The 22,100-nt window shown below is 34.2% G+C and overlaps 1 protein-coding gene across 2 annotated transcripts in view; it reads left to right on the top strand.

Annotated features, from left to right (window-relative positions):
• LOC149802579 (kinesin-like protein KIF19) overlaps nt 1-22,100 on the top strand; it is a 147,087-nt gene that overhangs the window by 11,135 nt on the left and 113,852 nt on the right. For both annotated transcript variants that reach the window (XM_089951850.1, XM_089951851.1), the window contains exon 2: nt 1,414-1,494. In XM_089951850.1, coding sequence (XP_089807976.1) covers nt 1,414-1,494 — 81 coding nt within the window. The remainder of the gene's footprint in view (nt 1-1,413; nt 1,495-22,100) is intronic.

A 22,100-nucleotide genomic window follows, 5' to 3' on the forward strand; every position in this document is an offset into this window, starting at 1 on the left:
CAACACAAGTAGGTGTTATACAACAAAGCAACACAAGTAGGTGTTTTACAACAAAGCAACACAAGTAGGTGTTTTACAGCAACAGAAGTAGTTTATTTGGTGCCAAGGTAATTGGAATAAAGTGTTTCGCTTGCAGCAATACATCATGGAGCTGACCTGAGCTGATCTGATGGTAGGATTCAAACCTGCACCCTTTTGGTCAAGTGTTAGGGATGCTAACCATGGTGCCATTACAGCTGTCTCCATCAGTTAGCCCTTGTGGCATATGGGAGGACAAATCAGGCTTTTCTACATCCCTGATTCTGCAGAGAAATGCTATAAATGAATCTCGAGTATAACATTTATGTTATACAAGAAACCTGAGTATAACATTTCTGCATTAAATGAAACCTGGAAATCATAGTGTGTGCTGTGATCAATTGAATGTAATACAGTATATACAATAATGCCATATCAGGTCTTTTGCTTTTGCCATCTTGATTGAAATATGCATATATTGCCTGCATAATCTTTCCTGCATCAGCAATGTACATTTATCACATGCCACTATATTTGATTCTGTTTCTACTGGACCCATCATTCTGGTCAATTTTCTCTCATTCTGCTCTTCAGTAATCAACTTAACCTAATTCTTTGCTATCAGTTATCAACTAATTATGTTTAACTCGCCCCCACAAGATCCTGTTCCATGAAATTCTGTGCGAATCTATTCTATTCTACCATGTATATCTGTGTATACAATTGGCCCACTGTAAACTTTGTACAGCAATATAGACTCAGATCTGCAGTTGCATAATAGGAGCAGAAGATTAAGGTGTGTGCAGCAATATTTGATTGAAAGATTTTAAGTCATTAGCATTAACACTAATCTGCCTGCACATATAGCCTGCCCCCGATATAAGGTACCTCAGTGTAAGGCAGTCTTATTTTGTGATGTGGGTAAAGTCATTGATCCCACTTTGTTATTTACATTCTATACTCACTCAGAAGACAATTTCAGCTGCAAACTGCTCAAACCCAGATCTGCTAGCGCATAATGCATTGTCAGATCTGGGTTTATGCAGTTTGATAGGATTAATCAGTAGAACAAACAACATAGACCCTGATCTGCAGGTGTATTATGTTATGACAGATCAGGATTTTTGTTGTTTGAAGCTTGACTTGACTTACATGTGAGTATATATAGTAATAATATTTGTATAAAAGCCCTCAGTATAAGGTGACCTCGCCTGTAAGGTAGTCTCTTTGTATGGCAACTGTGGGTAGTGTTCTGATGAATTTGGAATGTCAGATCTGGGTTTATGCACTTCATCATTTAGTACACATTATACTTGAATAAATATAGAATTCTGTGCTTTGTTCTTCCTGTTTTATTCTTTTAAACTCTATTAACATTTTATACTAATATTGCAGGTGGTGCTGCGCATCCGTCCAATGAATGAAGATGAAGTCCTTTTGCGTGCCACACAGATTTCCCACAAAGTGGGAGAAAATGTGAGTATATTATGTGCAAAATTCTGTCAGTTATTTTGTTTTATTTGGTAATCTGATATAATCTGTATTTCAGGCTTTAAATATTTCTGCTTGTCATTGTTTGTGCTAGTTGATATATCAAGACCTTGTTGTTAAGTACTGAATTTACCACATTTTTTTGTAAGATGTACTCCTTATATTTTCCTCAAGGAAAACACAGCTCATTATGCAGATATGACCAGGTTATCCCAGTCGATGTATGTTTCTGGGATTAAACTGATGCCAACAGGAGAAGCCAAGTTGAATTGTCGTATTCAAAAGTTAAATAAAAGAAACTCATTGGCAGATGAAAACAGCAAGCTGATGGAATCACAACATTTTATAATAAGATGTTCAAAGAATAGTACATGGCAGTTTCATAACCTAAAGTCTTTTTCAGTTTGGTTTTTATTCTGATCATTAATTCAAGCAAAATTGATATTGGAGAATCTTGCAAATAAATTTCAACTTGCCATTTACAATAAATGTTTACAACTGAAAAGGTTGCTCCCTTACTCTGCATAATTTATGATCATTAGTAATTTCTTGTGCTCAGAGCATAAATATCTTATATTCAGGGCTGGTGCTACCATATAGGCAAACTATGCAGCCGCCTAGGGCACTGATTTCAGGGGGCGCATTTTAAAAAAATTTTATTTTTTATAAATTTTGAAATTGATATTTTCCGTTATGATTAATTTCCAAGTCCATGGTTTACCAGTATTTTAGGCAGCACCCTAGCACCAGTAACCCTTATTTTTCATCTTTGGTGCAAGTTTTTTTCCCATGGCATCCATAGGGCACATAAAAAAGTCCCAAGAGATACAGATATCGGTATTTGTGACCCTTTATTTCTCTCAGTGACCCCACTGTTTTGCCTGATAGGGGCCAATATGCCCCACATTTTCCATTTCTGGAATTAACACCAAGTTGATAGTTTTGTGTTGTAAATCAATTACCATTTGTGGAGTCATCAGCAGACTGCTTTATATGGATAATTGATCATCAGCAGAGAAAGTCAATTGCATATTTGTAAAAGACATGTTTTTTTAAATCAGATCTCTGCTGGGTCTGATAACATACATTCTTAATCATGCTGACACAAAACAGGTGTTTAATATATAGATTAATATGTAGAGCGTTACACTCCATGAAGTTGGCAGTTGTGTTTTTATTGAATATTTGCTCAGAAATTAATTTGCCATATTCTTTTAATACCATAAATATTCGCTTATAAAATGAAACCAACTGCAAACTGCACAGACCCAGATCTGCCATCATATAATGTTCCAGCAGATCTGGGTCTGTGTAGTTTGTTAGGCGTAATCAGTAGAACAAACGGCATAGACCCTGATTTCCTACTGCATTATGCAATGGTAGATCAGGATCTATGTTGTTTGCAGTTGATTATTCCTAAAAATCAGCAGCATAGGTCGTAATGTACACAAACATTAAAAACAAATAGTACGGTCTTTTATTAATCTGGTTTCACATATAAAGTGACAGTAGCTTAAAGATTAATGCACCGTTATGACTGCGCAGAATTGAATTTACTGAAAATCAATAGCATTTATCCAGTGATTTTGATAAATAAGTGATATAGCCAGATTTAATATATCATGACTTTGAAGTCTTCTGTGCTGTAATTTGCCAAATTGCAGTCCAGTAACTTTTGCTAAAACAAATCAGCACATGCAAGGGTTCTATAAAATTTCAACAGTTCCCTTAATGTCATATTGACAGTGTAGCTATTCAGGGCAAGTGTGCATTATGTATTTTCTCTATTTATTTTAAGCAAAGCTTTGAATTACTAGATTTTCTGAGAGAAATAATCTTGATATTTCACAGAAGTAAAAAAAAAATATTTTTTTCACTGACCATCAATAGTCATGGTCTTATGTTACGTGTTGTGGCTAAAATAAACAGTAACAAAAGAAACAGTGAAAACAATAAGCTTTAAAAAATTTAACAAATAATTTATTTCCCTGGAATAAAACATTGTAAAAAAGAAAAAATAAGAACTTATGGTTTTAAGAATCAAATCCAAAAATGATCCAAAAGTAATCCACGAATAAAATTTTAGAAGTCCTATTAATTAAGTGTTTTAATGAATTCATGTTCAAATCCTGACGAAGAATCCAGGATGGAAGGCGATGAGGTATGCTGTATCCTGTAAAGTGTTGTTGTCTACTGTTCCTTGTAGAAACACATGAAATAACACTCTGGTGTTGGAAATCCTAATAAAATTTTTAAGAAATGTCTTTGTTCAAGAACTCTATATGAGCTGTCAAATATTTCCAGAGAAATGAATTAATCTTTTAGAATCCAAACACTCTGAAAATAAATTAACAGATCACTTGAAAACTGGCTACAACAGAAGAAACGATTTTACATCACGTTTTAAGCCCAAACTGAGAATATTTCTCTAAAACAATGGTTAAACAGTAACTTTTGAGCCGCAGAATAGGTACCCATTTGAGGGTCACATGATCATGCTTACTTCACATACTCTCAACATGGCCCTGACAAAAACCAATCATTTTACTCTAAGAATAAAGTTTTTTACAAGTTGTTAACTTCACTAAAACTATTTACAAGTTTAGAGTCACGTATCCAATAGAGCCTCGATCTCACCCTTATTATTCCCACAATAAAAATAAATTTTAGAAAAAGAACTTGTTCATGTGGTTGTTACTAATTTTGAATTAAGATCAGGAACTAGGTCAGCCTTAGGTGTTTACAGCTGAAGAGTCAAGGTCAAACTATTTTCTGAAAACAATATTGAGTTCCTAGTAAACAAAACTACATTATTTTGATGTGTAATGAAATTAAAAATAAAAAAGATTTTAAAACTTACAAACAATTCAATTAAATCAGATATAAATTAAATCAAAATATACATAACAATGGAAAATATTTTTCAGACATCTGGCATATTCTTATTCTGTTTTTACCATTGAGATTTTGTGTTAACAGGCATGTAATACAATTTTAAACAAATATTATTTGTTATGTCAGTGTCAGTGGGCTAATGAATATTTAAATGTGGTTCTCCCAATTTTTTGACAATTTAAATTGCACATGTAATGTGTCATTCATTTGTTTTCAGTCACTGAATTGAATGTTTTCAAAAAATTTCAGACAGAAAAAAGTATATATTTTTTGTGATATAAAGGCATGCAGAAGATATGAATCACTCTGAGAATGTAATTTTTGCCAGTTCAACAATTAGCACATTAACCCCTGGAGGTTTTTGTGTCGTTTTCGTCAGAAATTTGAGTAGGAAACACATTTTGAAAGCTATTTCTGAAATAATCCTAAGAAAGCAACTTCCAGATGATTTTCCAATAACATAATGCCTAGTTGTATCAGAAACATTGTTTTTCATTGGTTATTTGGCTCATGCATGAGCAGAAGGGTAAAAGTTGGATTTTTTTAATATTTTTTTTTTGCTTAATGGACGGATTATTTTCTTATCGAGACCACTCTTTATTCCAAATGCCCATCTTATCCTACTTTTTGCAAAGGTTCATCTGTCTGTTTGCAGTTCATACTGGTCTGCCTTAGATCTGAGACCAAAAAGTCTAGAATCCACACACAAAATCGGATTCTGACCACAGGCGAATTTTAGGTGGAAAAAAAATCAGGTCCAAAAAATGAGTTTTTTGCTCTGTATTTTGTAGTGCAACTAGAACATCCAGATTATTTGGTATAATTGTAGAGCTACATCTAATACCACCCACTTTAGTGTATCATACATGACCTTGACGCTACAAAGCTTGACATTAGGCTACTACCTCCTGCCACATAAACTCGTCACCAGGGGTAATGTGCTAACTTGCCTGTTTCCACATTATTCTTTATTGGTATTTGAAATGAAAGTCAGTATGTAAGAAAGTTCTTCCTTATGATAACCCCACCCAATCCCATTTAAAAACTTTTTATGTTGTGTAGGCCAACTTGGCTTGTATTGATTATTGTTTTTATCAAGTCACATAAAATGACAGCACTTTCATGAGCCACAGTTTAATCACTTACATCATCCCTGTGACAGACAAATGAAAAGTCAGTCTTATCTGATTTGAATGGGTCTGTGACCTCAGTATGTGACCCTCTAACTCCTCTAATTTCATTTACCAGCCTGATTTTGCACTTTAGCTGAATATTGTTTATTGAGAATTATTTGTCATTAAAGACATTAACACATTTATTTCCTTAATTTACTGAAACCATTTTGCAAGTAAATGGAGTTCATAAAAAGTATGCTACAAATCAGGTGTTGATCCATTTTAGTCCTGACATTTTATTTGTACCAGATAGGAAGTTCATGTACCTGATGAAACACATTCAGAATCTACAAAATTATGTGTCAATTAATATAAATTTATTGGAATTTATCTTTTGATTCTGTCAGGAGTGCAGTAGCGTATAGAATGTTTTAGTACCGCTATAAATTGATATTACCTGCTCCAGTGGCTTAAGTGGTTATAGTGTCTGCCTTGGATGCAGGGGGTCATGGGTTCAGATCCTGGCTGAGTCATACCAAAGACTTATAAAATTGGTAGTAGCACTTGCCTCACTAGGCACTCAGAATTAGGAGGTCAATGTTAGAACTCGTCGGCCAAGTGTCAGAATAATGTGACTGGGTGGGACATCATGCTACATGTCTGCGGCATGATGCCCCAGTGCTAGACATCATTGTGAACTGCCACACTGCAGACATTGTAGCAAAATGACTGAGAAAAATTTAAAGTTAAGTTGAAAATCACAAACACACATACTTGACTGTCTTGTTACTATACCATATATACTCACCTATAAGTCGAGTCAAACTGCACACAACAAAAACCCTGATGCTGTAGTATAATGTGCCTGATGATCAGGTTCTGTGTACTTTGTTCTACTGATTACTCTTAACAAACTGCAAAGAACGATCAGCCAGTGCATTATGTGCCAGCAGATCTGGATCTGTGCAGTTTGCACTTGGTTTCATCTTATAAGCGAGTAAATATGGTGCAGTGCATAATGGTTCTATGTACATGTATCAACCTAGTGTATTGTATGTTTATCACACTCCTTTTAATGTAACTAAATCTATTCATGTAAAATCTCTGTCTGGAATTTAAATCAGATTTACATTATCTATTAAACTGAAACATTGGATTGATGATAATATTTCTAGGTTGTTCTTCAAGTGTTATCTAATTTTTCCCACATTTTTTGCCATCTGTGTTGAATGTTCCTGGGTGCGTTAAAGCTTGTGAAAGATAACGAATACATAGACTTGATGTCCTCCTTAAAGAGGCATAAAAACATGAAATGACAAGCTTTCTTTTTACTTGGCAAACATCCCTAGCATATATTTTCCTCTATTCACTAGTAAACGACCATAAAGGCTTGTGAAGATTGCAAAGAGCTACAAATACGGCAGTATTTTACACATGAAGGAAAACTTTTTGATTGATGAAAAGAATCTGAGAATGATTTTTCACAAAAGTGCTAAAAGCAACATTTTGGCAAGAGTGGAGTTTTCAACACATTTTACATTTAATAAAACAAGTTTACTTTAATATTCAGAACTTGATAGAAAAATGATAAATGGGTTGAGTTTTGTTGAATAAAATTGTATTTGGTCAGTTGTCTGTTTTATGAAATTATTTCAGGGATAATTGTTTCTTTGGAATTTTATCAGATATTTTTAATATTTTTTGTAGAGAAAACTGCAAAAATCATTGTTTTCACATGTTTTTCCCCCATGTAAGTTTGTATGATTGTATATATGCTAGAAAATTAATACTTTTGATTGGTATTCTGTCATTGTGACAAGTTATGATTCTTGTAATATGGACAGATGATTAAAGATATGGTGAACAAATTAGCAGGGTAACCATCAGTTTATCAGTTTGTAGAAACTGCAGAATCCAAAGCCCCAGTTGCCTCAATTGCTGTGTCTTTGAGCAAAACATGAAAGTAGGGTTCTAAACCAATTTTATATTAAAGAATGTTTTGTCATTATGAACATAATCTAAACTTAAATGTCTCAACACAATGATTACATATTTACCTATAATGAAAAGTCAAATTCTGGATCAGAAGATTTTGAAGAGAGATATGAATATGAATGAAATACAGCCCACTTGTTGGCAGTGGTTTTGACTGAGGTAACCATTGCAGTAGGTTACTAGGATTTATCAAGTGATTTATCTCCCAAAACTTTGTAGCGAAGAAAGGGGAAAAAAGTTTTGGAGAATGAGAGAAAAACAGAATGGCTTCAGAACTTTCTTTAATACTGATTAAATATATCCCTAGAATAAAGCTCTTACTGTTGAATTCTTTAAACAAAAAAATAATTCATAGCATGTGTACATTAAACCCCAATCATAATATTTTACATTCTCAGTGGTAAAGAAAATATTGGTGACAGCTCTATTCAGAAGTGGATAATGAAGAAATATTTAGAAATTGGCAGCTAAAAGATTTCCTTAGTCATTATTTCATTTGATTTCTTTCTCTCATGATTGATCCTCATGTCCGAGGAAATAATGATACTGTTTTTTTCTATTAGTGTACAAGGCGCCAGACAGTAAATTGTGTGCACTTGCAGAGGCTTTTCAGTGAATAAAGAAACAGTGCAGAAATTAAAAACCGTATTTACCATTATATAACACATAATACAACAGTGCAGAAATTAAAAACCGTATTTACCGTTGCATAACACATAATACAACAGTGCAGAAATTAAAAACCGTATTTACCATTGTATAACACATAATACAACAGTGCAGAAATTAAAAACCGTATTTACCGTTATATAACACATAATACAACAGTGCAGAAATTAAAAACCGTATTTACCATTATATAACAAATAATACAACAGTGCAGAAATTAAAAACCATATTTACCATTATATAACAAATAATACAACAGTGCAGAAATTAAAAACCGTATTTACCGTTATATAACACAAAATACAACAGTGCAGAAATTAAAAACCGCATTTACTGTTGTATAACACATAATGTAAAGTGCAGAAATTAAAAAATGTATTTACCTTTATAGCACATAATACAACAGTAAAGATGAGCCTGTAAATTATGGTCTTCCAGTTTGCTTAAAATCATAAGGTGAACAGATCAACTTATCTACTATGCACTGTGTAATTAACAGAACTGGTCTACTATGCACTACATGCACATGATTTACTATGCACTGTGACTAGTAGACCTGATTTACTACTATGCACTGTAACTAGTAGACCTGATATACTGCTGTGCACTTTGGCTAGTAGACCTGATTTACTACTATGCAATGTGTGACTAGTAGAACTGATTTACTACTATGCACTGTGACTAGTAGACCTGATATACTGCTGTGCACTTTGGCTAGTAGACCTGATTTACTACTATGCAATTAATGACTAGTAGACCTGATTTACTACTATGCACTGTGACTAGTAGACCTGATATACTGCTGTGCACTTTGGCTAGTAGACCTGATTTACTACTGTGCACTTTGACTAGTAGACCTGATTTACTACTATGCTCTGTGTGACTAGTAGATCTGATTTACTAATATGCACTGTGACTGGTAGATCGTAAATACTATGTACTGTGTGACTAGTAGACCTGATTTACTACTGTACAATGTGTGACTAGTAGACCTGATTTACTACTATGCACTGTGACTAGTAGACATGATTTACAATGCACTGTGACTGGTAGACCTGATTTACTACTATGCACTGTGTGACTAGTAGACCTGATATACTACTGTGCACTTTGACTAGTACACCTGATTTACTACTGTGCACTGTGACTAGTAGACATGATTTACAATGCACTGTGACTAGTAGACCTGATTTACTACTATGCACTGTGTGACTAGTAGACCTGATATACTACTATGTACTGTGACTAGTAGACATGATTTACAATGCACTGTGACTAGTAGACCTGATTTACTACTGTGCACTGTGACTAGTAGGCCTTATCTACTATGCACTGTGACTAGTATACCTGATTTACTACTATGCTCTGTGTGACTAGTAGACCTGATTTACTAATATGCACTGTGACTGGTAGACCTGACTGAGCACTTTGACTAGTAGACCTGACTTACTACTATGCACTGTGACTAGTAGACCTTATCAACTATGCACTGTGACTAGTATACCTGATTTACTACTATGCACTGTGTGACTAGTAGATCTGATTTACTACTGTGCACTTTGACTAGTACACCTGATTTACTACTGTGCACTGTGACTAGTAAACCTGATTTACTACTATACACTGTGACTAGTAGACATGATTTACAATGCAGTGTCACTAGTAGACCTGATTTACTACTGTGCACTGTGACTAGTATACCTGATTTACTACTGTGCACTTTGACTCTGGGTGTGCTTTGTGCTGCACAATTCTGCCTAAAGACATGTGGTTCATATAAGTAGATATGGTACCTTTGCTCTGTTCATTAATACTTTGAACTCTAACAAATCTGTATCAGGTACCTGTTAGCAGAGAATTACTTTGTTAAATTGCCAATATATTGATTTAAATGTTTGAATAATATTTGAAAAGGTACAAAAAATGAAATTGTCACAATGTCTCCTATGCTCACTCTGTAGGGAATGTATTTACGATGCACTCCATTAGTGAAGTACAAACATATTCTGATAATTATTTTCCACTAATGACAATTAAAACACCCTACCTGCAAAATTAAAGTGAAACTTAGGAGAAAAATGAAACCCTTATTAAAATATCTCTGCATCTAATTATTTTTGTGTTTGAGGGGATAAATGGAGCCTCACGTCTTTTTGTATGAAAAGGGTCGTATCAATCATTTTTTATTTGTACAGGAATCAAGTACATCAAATAAATAAAAGCTGTACAGACTAATCAGCATGGCCATAACAGTTTGATGTAAGACTTTGTGGGGTAATGTCATTATTTCAGGTTCCATTAGCAGAAGGAAATTGAATGTCTCCACATGGAAGTGTTGTCAAACAAGTACCATTATTTACAATAATATTCACTAATAAGACAAGTCCAACTGCAAACTTCACAGATCCAGATCTGGTTCATAATGCAATAGCAGATCAGGGTCTATGTTGTTTGTAGTATGTCTTGGCATATGGGTCCTATAATTTCAGAATTGTACAAATGGTCCTGAATGATTGTGAACACTGAAGATACAGTGTGACCTCTTTATAATGCTGTCCATGGGAGATAAAATCTGAATTTTAAGTGAAAGTACATTATACTGGGGGATGTTCAAATAAAGTTACTTAAAGTATGTAATAAAAATGGATAAAAACAAAATAAATAAGGTAACTGATAATGTGAAACAACACTATAATTGATTTTCATTTTTGAAATGCTGAAGTTGAGTAGAAAATATTGAGACACAATCATGAAGTAAAATCTAACCAGTTGCATGGGATCTCTTGATGATTATGACAGCATTATATAGGAGTAGTGATATACTAAGAATGCTATAGTGAGGGACAGCTGTATTTGAACAATGGAAACAATTGCTGCACCATTTATTTAACACATGATGCAGCTGTCTTAACTCATTTGGCCCTGGAGGTTTTTGTTGTTTTCACCTGAAATGCGAGTAGGAAATATATTTTGGGGGCTATTTCTGAATACATTGTAATACATCAGCTTTCAACAGATTTTCCATGATAATAATTACTAATGCCTAGTTGTATTAGAAACATCGCTTTCCATTGGGTATTTTGCTTGCGCATGAGCAGAAGGGTAAAAGTTGTTCTTTTTTTTTCTTTTTCTTAATGGACTTGTCATTTTCATATGAAGACCACTCTTTATTCCAAATGCCCACCTTATCCTAGTTTCTGCAAAGGTTCGCCTGTCTGTGTGCAGTTCAAACTGGTCTGCCTTAGATCTGAGGCCAAAAGGTCTAAAATCCAGACACAGTCGCATTCTGACCACGAGCAAATTTTGGGTGAAAAAAAATGGGTCCAAAAAATTAGGTTTTTCCCTCTGTATTTTGTAGTGCAACTAGAACTTCCAGATTATTTGGTATCATTGTATAGTTATATCTGTCTGCTTATTTGTAATACCACCCACTTTGGTGTATTTTAAATGACCTTGATGCTGCAGAGCTCAGAAATAGAGTAAAATCTACTCACACCTACAGGTGGGATTGGGGCCTAACGAGTTAAACATCAATTTTTTCCAGGAAGAATTCAGGGTGAGAGTTGGTATTCAGCATCTTTCATGTCATTTTGTCTTTTCATATACAGCTTGAACAATCCACACATCCACTCATTTTGATTGAATGGTGGGTGGGTAAGGACAAGTCTTTGTTATGTCCTTTTTTCATCCAGTAGGAGAATTTAAATTTTGTTTGGCCGGTATTTTATAAAATTTGCACTAACAGTTCTTGTTTTTATTTCCCATAGAAAGTTCTTGTTTCACTTCAGAACAATGTTGCAGGATTTCCTGAGATTCATAGAATCCTTGAACTCTTTTTCTGGCGGCACTATGGGGTGCAATTTAACAATTTAAAGGTTTATTAAATTTCTTTGTAGCATTCCCTGCCATACAAAATATGTTATAATTGTCATTAGTATCATGTTGAAGACATCCCTTTGAGGAGACATTGTTAGAAATGTATTTAAATCAAAGCACAAGGTCAGTGTTGACAGGAACCTTATCCCATGGTCAGTTGACCTCCTGACTTTGTATAGTATATGGCAATCAACTATAACAAACAATTTTGAGGGTTACTGGCCAACCAATTGCTGACCAACCAAATCATATAGGTAAATGTTTAAGAACAAGTCATACAGGTCATGTAAGAATTTGGAACTGACCATTTCAGCTGTAGGTGTCATTTTTGAGAATTGACAGCACATACTGCTACCTAAAAGTGGCAGTTATTCACTTTAGTTCATTCTTTATCAATCAATATTCTTTGGAAGGTCATTATTTTAATGCCCTGAGAAATATATGCAACAAAAATCTGTTAAAATATATTGATCATTTTAGACAAGACCAACAAAGAAGTGCAAGTCCAATGTAAACCAGATTGAATGTCATGATGTGATGTTGCAAAGAATGTGCCCTATAATGGACATAATTTGAACTTCCCCTGCTCTGGCAGTGATTCAACCCAGCATCCACTTTTCTTGACCAATTTAGTGCCAGGTTACCATTTTGAAGAGCCTGTAGCAATCAATATTTTTCTGTTTGTTTTGTGATTTATTATATCTTATATATGAAGTGCAGATCACTCAACAATCAGGAATGAACTGACAATGGTAAAACCACTAGGTGCAGATCACTCAACAATCAGGAATGAACTGACAATGGTAAAACCACTAGGTGCAGATCTCTCAACAATCGGGAAGTTGGTAAAACCACTAGGTACAGATCTCTCAACAATCGGGAATGAACTGACATTGGTAAAACCACTAGTTGTAGATCACTCAACAATCAGGAATGAACTGAAGTTGGTAAAACCATTAGGTGTAGATCACACAACAATCAGGAATGAACTGACATTGGTAAAACCATTAGGTGCAGATCACACAACAATCAGGAATGAACTCACATTGGTAAAACCACTAGGTGCAGATCACTCAACAATCAGGAATGAACTGACATTGGTAAAACCATTAGGTGCAGATCACACAACAATCAGGAATGAACTGAAGTTGGTAAAACCACTAAGTGCAGATCTCTCAACAATCAGGAATGAACTGACATTGGTAGAACCACTAGGTGCAGATCACACAACAATCAGGAATGAACTGAAGTTGGTAAAACCACTAGATGCAGATTACACAACAATCAGAAATGAACTGAAGTTGATAAAACCACTAGGTGCAGATCACACAACAATCAGGAATGAACTGAAGTTGGTAAAACCACTAGATGCAGATCACACAACAATTAGGAATGAACTGTCATTGGTAAAACCACCAGGTGCAGATCACTCGACAATCAGGAATGAACTGATGCTGGTATAACCACTAGGTGCAGATCACTCGACAATCAGGAATGAACTGAAGTTGGTAAAACCACTAGGTGCAGATCACACAACAATCAGGAATTAACTAACATTGGTAAAATCACTAGGTGCAGATCACACAACAATCAGGAATGAACTTACTTAGAAGTAAAAGAATGGTTAGAAAACATTTTGCCATCTCCATTTTTAAATGTCATTATGAAAAGGAGAACAATTGTATATTTTATCAAAATTGTTCACATTTTCAATCTTTCCACATCTCATTTTGTTATAAACAAAAAATGAAAGGGGAATTGCTTTCTATTGTCAGTCAGATTAACTGTAGGTGAAGCTTACATAGTGAAGGTCAATTCATGATTAAAAGCAAAATCAAAAAGTTATTGAACGGCAGTGAGAAATAAGATGAATGTTTGATGACTCGATCAGTTTAAGTCATGCCATGTCTAGCTTTTTGTAATATTGATGCAGAAGCTTGAACATAACAGATACAGGAAACACTGTCCTGACAAGTTTCCTTCCTTGTCATTGTCATAACACATACCGGTAAACCATCCACTCAACCACCCATCCTTTCCATTATAGTTCAGGCCCTATGGTTTATTGCTGTATTTGCAGATGTATTACACACACTTGAAAGCAGACATCATAGAACCAAATCTTATTTCAATTAATGTACCAGCAGATCAGGATTATTTTTCATTCTATACACAAAGCTATTTATGTGTTTTATTCAAGTTAGTGGAAAAAATGAGTTTAATATGTTACGTATACGTGATGGCCCATAGGCTTTGACATATTCATATGGCATAAGTATCCATGATGGCCATGGCAATGGCATTCATAGGTCATAGGTATACATGATGGCTATGGCTTTGGTCTATTAATATCGCATAGGTATACATGGTGGCCATGGCTTTGGCATAATCATGGCATAGGTATACATGATGGCCATGGCTTTGGCATAATCATGGCATAGCTATACATGATGGGCATTATGCTTTGACATATTCATATGGCATAGGTATACATGATGGGCATTATGCTTTGGTGTATTAATATGGCATAGATATACATGATGGCCATTAGGCTTTGACATTCATATGGCATCAGATATACATAATGGCCATTAGGCTTTGACATATTCATATGTCATAGGTATACATGATGGCCATTTGGCTTTGACATTCAGATGTCATAGGTATACATCATGGTCATTAAGCTTTGACATATTCATATGGCATAGGTATACATGATGGCCATTTGGCTTTGGTGTATTAATATGGCATAGGTATACATGATGGCCATTAGGCTTTGGTGTATTAATATGGCTTAGGAATACATGTTGGCCATTAGGCTTTGACATTGATATGTCATAGGTATACATGTTGGCCATTAGGCTTTGACATTCATATGTCATAGGTATACATGATGGCCATTTGGCTTTGACATATTCATATGGCATAGGTATACATGTTGGCCATTAGGCTTTGACATATTCATATGGCATAGGTATACATGATGGCCATTTGTCTTAGACATTCATATGTGATAGGTATAAATCATGGTCTTTAGGCTTTGACATATTCATATGGCATAGGTATACATGATGGCCATTTGGCTTTGACATTCATATGTGATATGTATACATCATGGTCATTAGGCTTTGACATATTCATATGGCATAGGTATACATCACGATCATTAGGCTTTGCCTAATCATATGGCATAGGTATACATGATGGCCATTAGGCTTTGGTGTATTTATATGGCATAGGTATATATGATGGCCATGGCTTTGGCATAATCATATGGCATAGGTATACATGATGGCCATTAGGCTTTGGTGTATTTATATGGCATAGATATACATGATTCCATGGCTTTGGCATAATCATATGTCATAGGTATACATCATGGTCTTTAGACTTTGGCATGTTCATATGGCATAGGTATACACAATGGCCATTTGGCTTTGGTGTATTTATATGGCATAGATATACATGATTGACATGGCTTTGGCATAATCATATGTCATATGTATACATCATGGTCTTTAGGCATTGACATTCAGATGACATACGTATACATAATGGCCAGTAGGCTTTGATGTATTCATATCCCATTATCAAAAGAATTCTTTCTGTGAGCCATCAGTGCAAAATACAAATGTTGTTTTGTATTTTTTATGTATAACATCTTTTATGCCTTACATGTATTTTGTGCTATGTTGTGTAAAATGGAATTCAAACACATTTAGATTTGCAAGAGTTTGTTCTGGTGTACTGATGCATATTGACATATCAGCATCATTGAAAATGTACTATATGATAGTTCCAGTCATTGTGCAATATGGAAGATTATCTTAATGGATTGAACATCAGAATCAAAAACAAGATCAACCATATTTGAATAAATGGATAAATTCACAATGAACAGCATGGACCTTGATCTACCAGTGAACATGTGATGATAGATCGGGGACTGTTCAGTTTACCATAGACCTTGATCCACCAGTGCACATGTGATGACAGATTGGGATAGTCCAGTTTACCAATGACCTTGATCTACCAGTGCACAGATGATAACAGATCATGGACTGTCCGGTTTACCATATACCTTGATCTACCAGTGCACATGTGATGACAGATTGGGAACTGTACAGTTTACTATAGACCATGATCTACCAGTGCACATGTGATGTGCACATGTGATGACAGATCGGGGACTGTCCAGTTTACCATAAACCTTGATCTGCCAGTGCACATGTGATGACAGATTGGGAACTGTACAGTTTACTATAGACCATGATCTACCAGTGCACATGTGATTTGCACATGTGATGACAGATCCGGGACCGTCCAGTTGACCATAAACCTTGATCTACCAGTGCACATGTGATGACAGATCTGGGACTGTCCAGTTGACCATAGACCTTGATCTACCAGTGCTCATGTGATAACAGATTGGGGACTGTACAGTTTACTGTGGACCGTGATCTGCCAGTGCACATGTGATGTGCACATTTGATGACAGATCAGGGACTGTCCAGTTTACCATAAACCTTGATCTACAAGTGCACATGTGATGACAGATCAGGGACTGTCCAGTTGATCATAGACCTTGATCTACCAGTGTACATGTGATAACAGATGGGGGACTGTCCAGTTTACCATAGACCTTGATCTACCAGTGCACATGTGACGACAGATCGGGGATTATCAAGTTTACAGTGGGTGTAGATATTCTATAAATGAACTGTATTTTTAATACAGTATTTGATGGCTACAAATCCATTATATTTATTCAATGGTTACAAACCCATTATAAGTATTCAGTGGTTACAAATCGATCATAAGTATTCAATGGTTACAGATCCATTATAAGTATTATTCAGTGGTTACGAACCCATTATAAATATTTGATGGTTACAAATCCATTATAAGTATTCAATGGTTACAAATCCATTATAAGTATTCGATGGTTACAAATCGATTATAAGTATTTGATGGTTACAAACCCATTATAAGTATTCAGTGGTTACAAACCCATTATAAGTATTTGATGGTTATAAATCCATTATAAGTATTTGATGGTTACAAATTGATTATAAGTATTTAATGGTTACAAACCCATTATAAGTATTCAATGGTTACAAATCCATTATAAGTATTTGATGGTTACAAACCCATTATAAGTATTTAATGGTTACAAACCCATTATAAGTATTTAATGGTTACAAATCCATTATAAGTATTTGATGGTTACAAATTGATTATAAGTATTTAATGGTTACAAACCCATTATAAGTATTCAATGGTTACAAATCCATTATAAGTATTTGATGGTTACAAACCCATTATAAGTATTTAATGGTTACAAATCCATTATAAGTATTTAATGATTACAAATCCATTATAAGTATTTGATGGTTACAAACCCATTACAAGTATTTAATGGTTACAAATCCATCATAAGTATTCAATGGTTACAAACCCATTATAAGTATTTAATGGTTACAAATCCATCATAAGTATTCAATGGTTACAAATCCATCATAAGTATTCGATGGTTACAAACCCATTATAAGTATTCGATGGTTGCAAACATATTATAAGTATTCAATGGTTACAAATCCATCATAAGTATTCAATGGTTACAAACCCATTATAAGTATTTAATGGTTACAAATCCATCATAAGTATTCAATGGTTACAAACCCATTATAAGTATTCAGTGGTTACAAATCCATCATAAGTATTCAATGGTTACAAATCCATCATAAGTATTCAATGGTTACAAACCCATTATAAGTATTTAATGGTTATAAATCCATTATAAGTATTCAATGGTTACAAATCCATCATAAGTATTTGATGGTTACAAACCCATTATAAGTATTCGATGGTTGCAAACATATTATAAGTATTCAATGGTTACAAATCCATCATAAGTATTCAATGGTTACAAACCCATTATAAGTATTTAATGGTTACAAATCCATCATAAGTATTCAATGGTTACAAACCCGTTATAAGTATTTGATGGTTGCAAACCTATTATAAGTATTTAATGGTTACAAATCCATTATAAGTATTCAATGGTTACAAACCCATTATAAGTATTTAATGGTTACAAATCCATCATAAGTATTCAATGGTTACAAATCCATCATAAGTATTCGGTGGTTACAAACCCATTATAAGTATTTGATGGTTGCAAACATATTATAAGTATTCAATGGTTACAAATCCATCATAAGTATTCAATGGTTACAAACCCATTATAAGTATTTAATGGTTACAAATCCATCATAAGTATTCAACGGTTACAAACCCATTATAAGTATTCAGTGGTTACAAATCCATCATAAGTATTCAATTGTTACAAACCCATTATAAGTATTTAATGGTTACAAATCCATCATAAGTATTCAATGGTTACAAACCCATTATAAGTATTCAATGGTTACAAATCCATCATAAGTATTCAATGGTTACAAATCCATCATAAGTAATCAATGGTTACAAACCCATTATAAGTATTCGATGGTTGCAAACATATTATAAGTATTCAATGGTTACAAATCCATTATAAGTATTCAATGGTTACAAGTCCATCATAAGTATTCGATGGTTACAAACCCATTATAAGTATTCAGTGGTTACAAATCCATCATAAGTATTCAGTGCTTACAAACCCATTATAAGTATTCAGTGGTTGCAAACCCATTATAAGTATTCGATGGTTGCAAACATATTATAAGTATTCAGTGGTTACAAATCCATCATAAGTATTCAATGGTTACAAATCCATCATAAGTATTCAGTGGTTACAAATCCATTATAAGTATTCAATGGTTACAAATCCATCATAAGTATTCAGTGGTTACAAATCCATCATAAGTATTCAATGGTTACAAATCCATCATAAGTATTCAATGGTTATAAATCCATTATAAGTATTCAATGGTTACAAATCTGTCATAAGTATTCAGTGGTTACAAATCCATTATAAGTATTCATTGGTTACAAATCTGTCATAAGTATTCAATGGTTATAAGCCCATTATAAGTATTCTGTGGTTACAAATTCATTTTAAGTATTTGATGGTTACAAATCCATCATAAGTATTCAGTGGTTACAAATCCATTATAATGGTTACAAATCCATTATAAGTATTTGATGTTTATAAATCCATTATAAGTATTCTATGGTTACAAACCCATTTTAAGTATTCGATGGTTACAAACCCATTATAAGTATTTGATAGTTATAAATCCATTATAAGTATTCGATGGTTACGTATCCATTATAAGTATTCGATGGTTACAAACCCATTATAAGTATTTGATGGTTACAAATCTATTATAAGTATTCGATGGTTACAAACCCATTATAATTATTTGATGGGTACAAACCCATTATAAGTATTCGATGGTTACAAACCCATTATAAGTATTCGATGGTTACAAACCTATCATAAGTATTCAATGGTTACAAATCCATCATAAGTATTCAGTGGTTACAAATCCATTATAAGTATTCTATGGTTACAAACCCATCATAAGTATTTGATGGTTACAAACCCATTATGCAACATAAATGTGCTTTCATCCCAGTTCTGCCATAGCATTTAAGGATTAATGAATAAACCAGTTTTTGACTTGCTAATAATATGTACCCCTTGTTCCTATTTGTACTGCATCCATGGCTATATTTATCTAATGCAAGACATGATTGATCAAAGTTCAATTTTATCAAGAGAATATAAGTTGGCATAAATTGTTTACTTGTTTGATATCTATTTTCATCAGGTCTTGGTCAGCATATAGGGTCTAGAAAATTCACTATACAGATTTCATAAATATAAAGTTGTATATTGGTTTAAATAGTGGGCAGTCAACCATGAGGGAGCTATTAATCACTGTATTAAAACCCCATTGAAATTTTTTTCGTATTGCCTTCATAAGTTTACTGCAAGGTCAGAATAAATTTATAGATTTTGTACTTGTAAGAGTCGTAATTCAATCTTTGAAATGGAGTTTGTCTTGAAAGGTTTCATTTTATATTGATGTAAAATGCACAGGCCAAAGTTTATGATGTGTGCAATACTGTTATTATATTATTCTATCTTGAATTTTATTAATTTTATTGCAAATTATCTGCCTGAATGTAATTCACCCACGTACTGTCTTCATCCCATTGTAAAGAATGCAGACTAAAATCAGCTTGGGTCTTCACTTTGCCAGCAGCTCAGGGTCTTTTTTAGATCTGTACCAGCAGATCAGCGTCTTCGTTAGATCTGTGCCAGCAAGATAGGATTTTCACTTGATCTGTGCCAGCAGATCAGGTCTTCAGCAGATCTGTACCAGCATGGCAGGATTCTCATCAGATCTGTGCCAGTATGACAGGATCTTCACTTGATCTGTGCCAGCAGTTCAGGTCTTCATTGGATCTGTACCAGCAGGACAGGGTTCTAATTAGATAGGTGCCAGCAAGGACAGGGTCATCACTAGATATATGTCAGCAGATCAGGTCTTCACTACATCTGTATCAGCTGGCAGGACTTGAAATCTGGATTTTTTTCACTAACCCATAAGATCACCAAAATAAAGTTTTACTGAGCCTACCTAAATTTCACTGATCCTGCTAAAATTAAACAGAAATGAATTTAGTTTTTGATCCAGCATTTAGTATTCATTAACTTGAAGCAATAATAACTATTTCATCAACATGACATTTGAATGAAGTACACAGCATTGCTCTGAACAGAAAGTGCACAATATCACAGCCTCAGCTGGGTTATACGTTGGCCATATGTGTATTTTTCAGACATTTTTGATACTTTCTTTGTCTCTTTTCTTGTTGTATTTGTTATAAAACACTCTTTTGTCAGCATCTCATTTCTGCTGTTTTTGTGGCAGCTGTGCACCTTGCAGATACTTATACATGTTTACAAATGTTACTGTACAATGCATTGAATATTTATCAGCAAGGATATAAATATTTAAAACACCTTGTTCAGTATAATTCTTGATTTGAGTCAGCAAATGTGACCATTTCTGACTAGCCAATGTTATCTTGAGTCCCTGTACCATTTTTTTTTTATCAGTAATGAAATAAGTGCTTGGGATCCATACTACACCAGGCTAGTTTCATGTGTGAAGACTGTTTTAATAATCACATTACTTGATGAATTGACCACATGGCCATTGATGTTTACGATATTAATGAAAGAAGTTTTGTAATCATATTACACAATGCAGTGCGTCATAATTATTGTCATTCTGTGGAAAAGCCAATCAGAATTTGATAATATATCATTTCAAGTGTTAATTTATTGCATATTTATCCCTGTCACACCTGACTAATATAATCTTGAAACTGAAGTGGTTTATGTTTTTGGAAAATCCACTTTTATAAAAGATAAATGTGTTATTTCTTCAGTTTTTAGAATTTTATTTTAAAGTTGTTCCAAAATTGATGAATTTAGAATTTTAATGCAAGACTGTTTATAAAACTCCAAGTCTGTGTCACTGTGTGTAACACGCTCCAACTGTATATCATGTTGTTCTCTGTCACTGTGTAACATGCTCCAAACTGCATATCAGAGTCTGTCACTGTGTAACATGCTCCAAACTGAATATCATATTGGTCTGTCACTGTGTAATACGCTAAAACAGCATATCATGTTGGTATGTGTCACTGTGTAACATGCTCCAGATAGAATATCATATTGGCCTGGGACCACTCCAGTGGCCTAAATGGTTAAAGCATCCACTGCAGGAGGTTGCAGGTTCTAACCCTGACTGAGTCATACCAAAGACTTATAAAAATGGTACTATCAGTTGCCTTACTTGATGCTCAGCATTAGGATGTTAGTGTTAGGACTGGTTGGCCTGGTGTCAGGATAATGTGACTGGGTGTGACATGATGCTACATGTCTGCAGCATGATGCCCAGCGCTAGACATCACAATAAAACTGCCACACTTTAGACATCATAGCAATATGACTAATATTGTTAAAGGTATATTAAAAATCCAACACACACACACACACACACATCTGTGTGTAAC

This window comes from Sinohyriopsis cumingii, chromosome 3 (assembly GCF_028554795.1).
Source record: "Sinohyriopsis cumingii isolate HCF-2022 chromosome 3, ASM2855479v2, whole genome shotgun sequence".
Lineage (NCBI taxonomy): Eukaryota > Metazoa > Mollusca > Bivalvia > Unionida > Unionidae > Sinohyriopsis > Sinohyriopsis cumingii.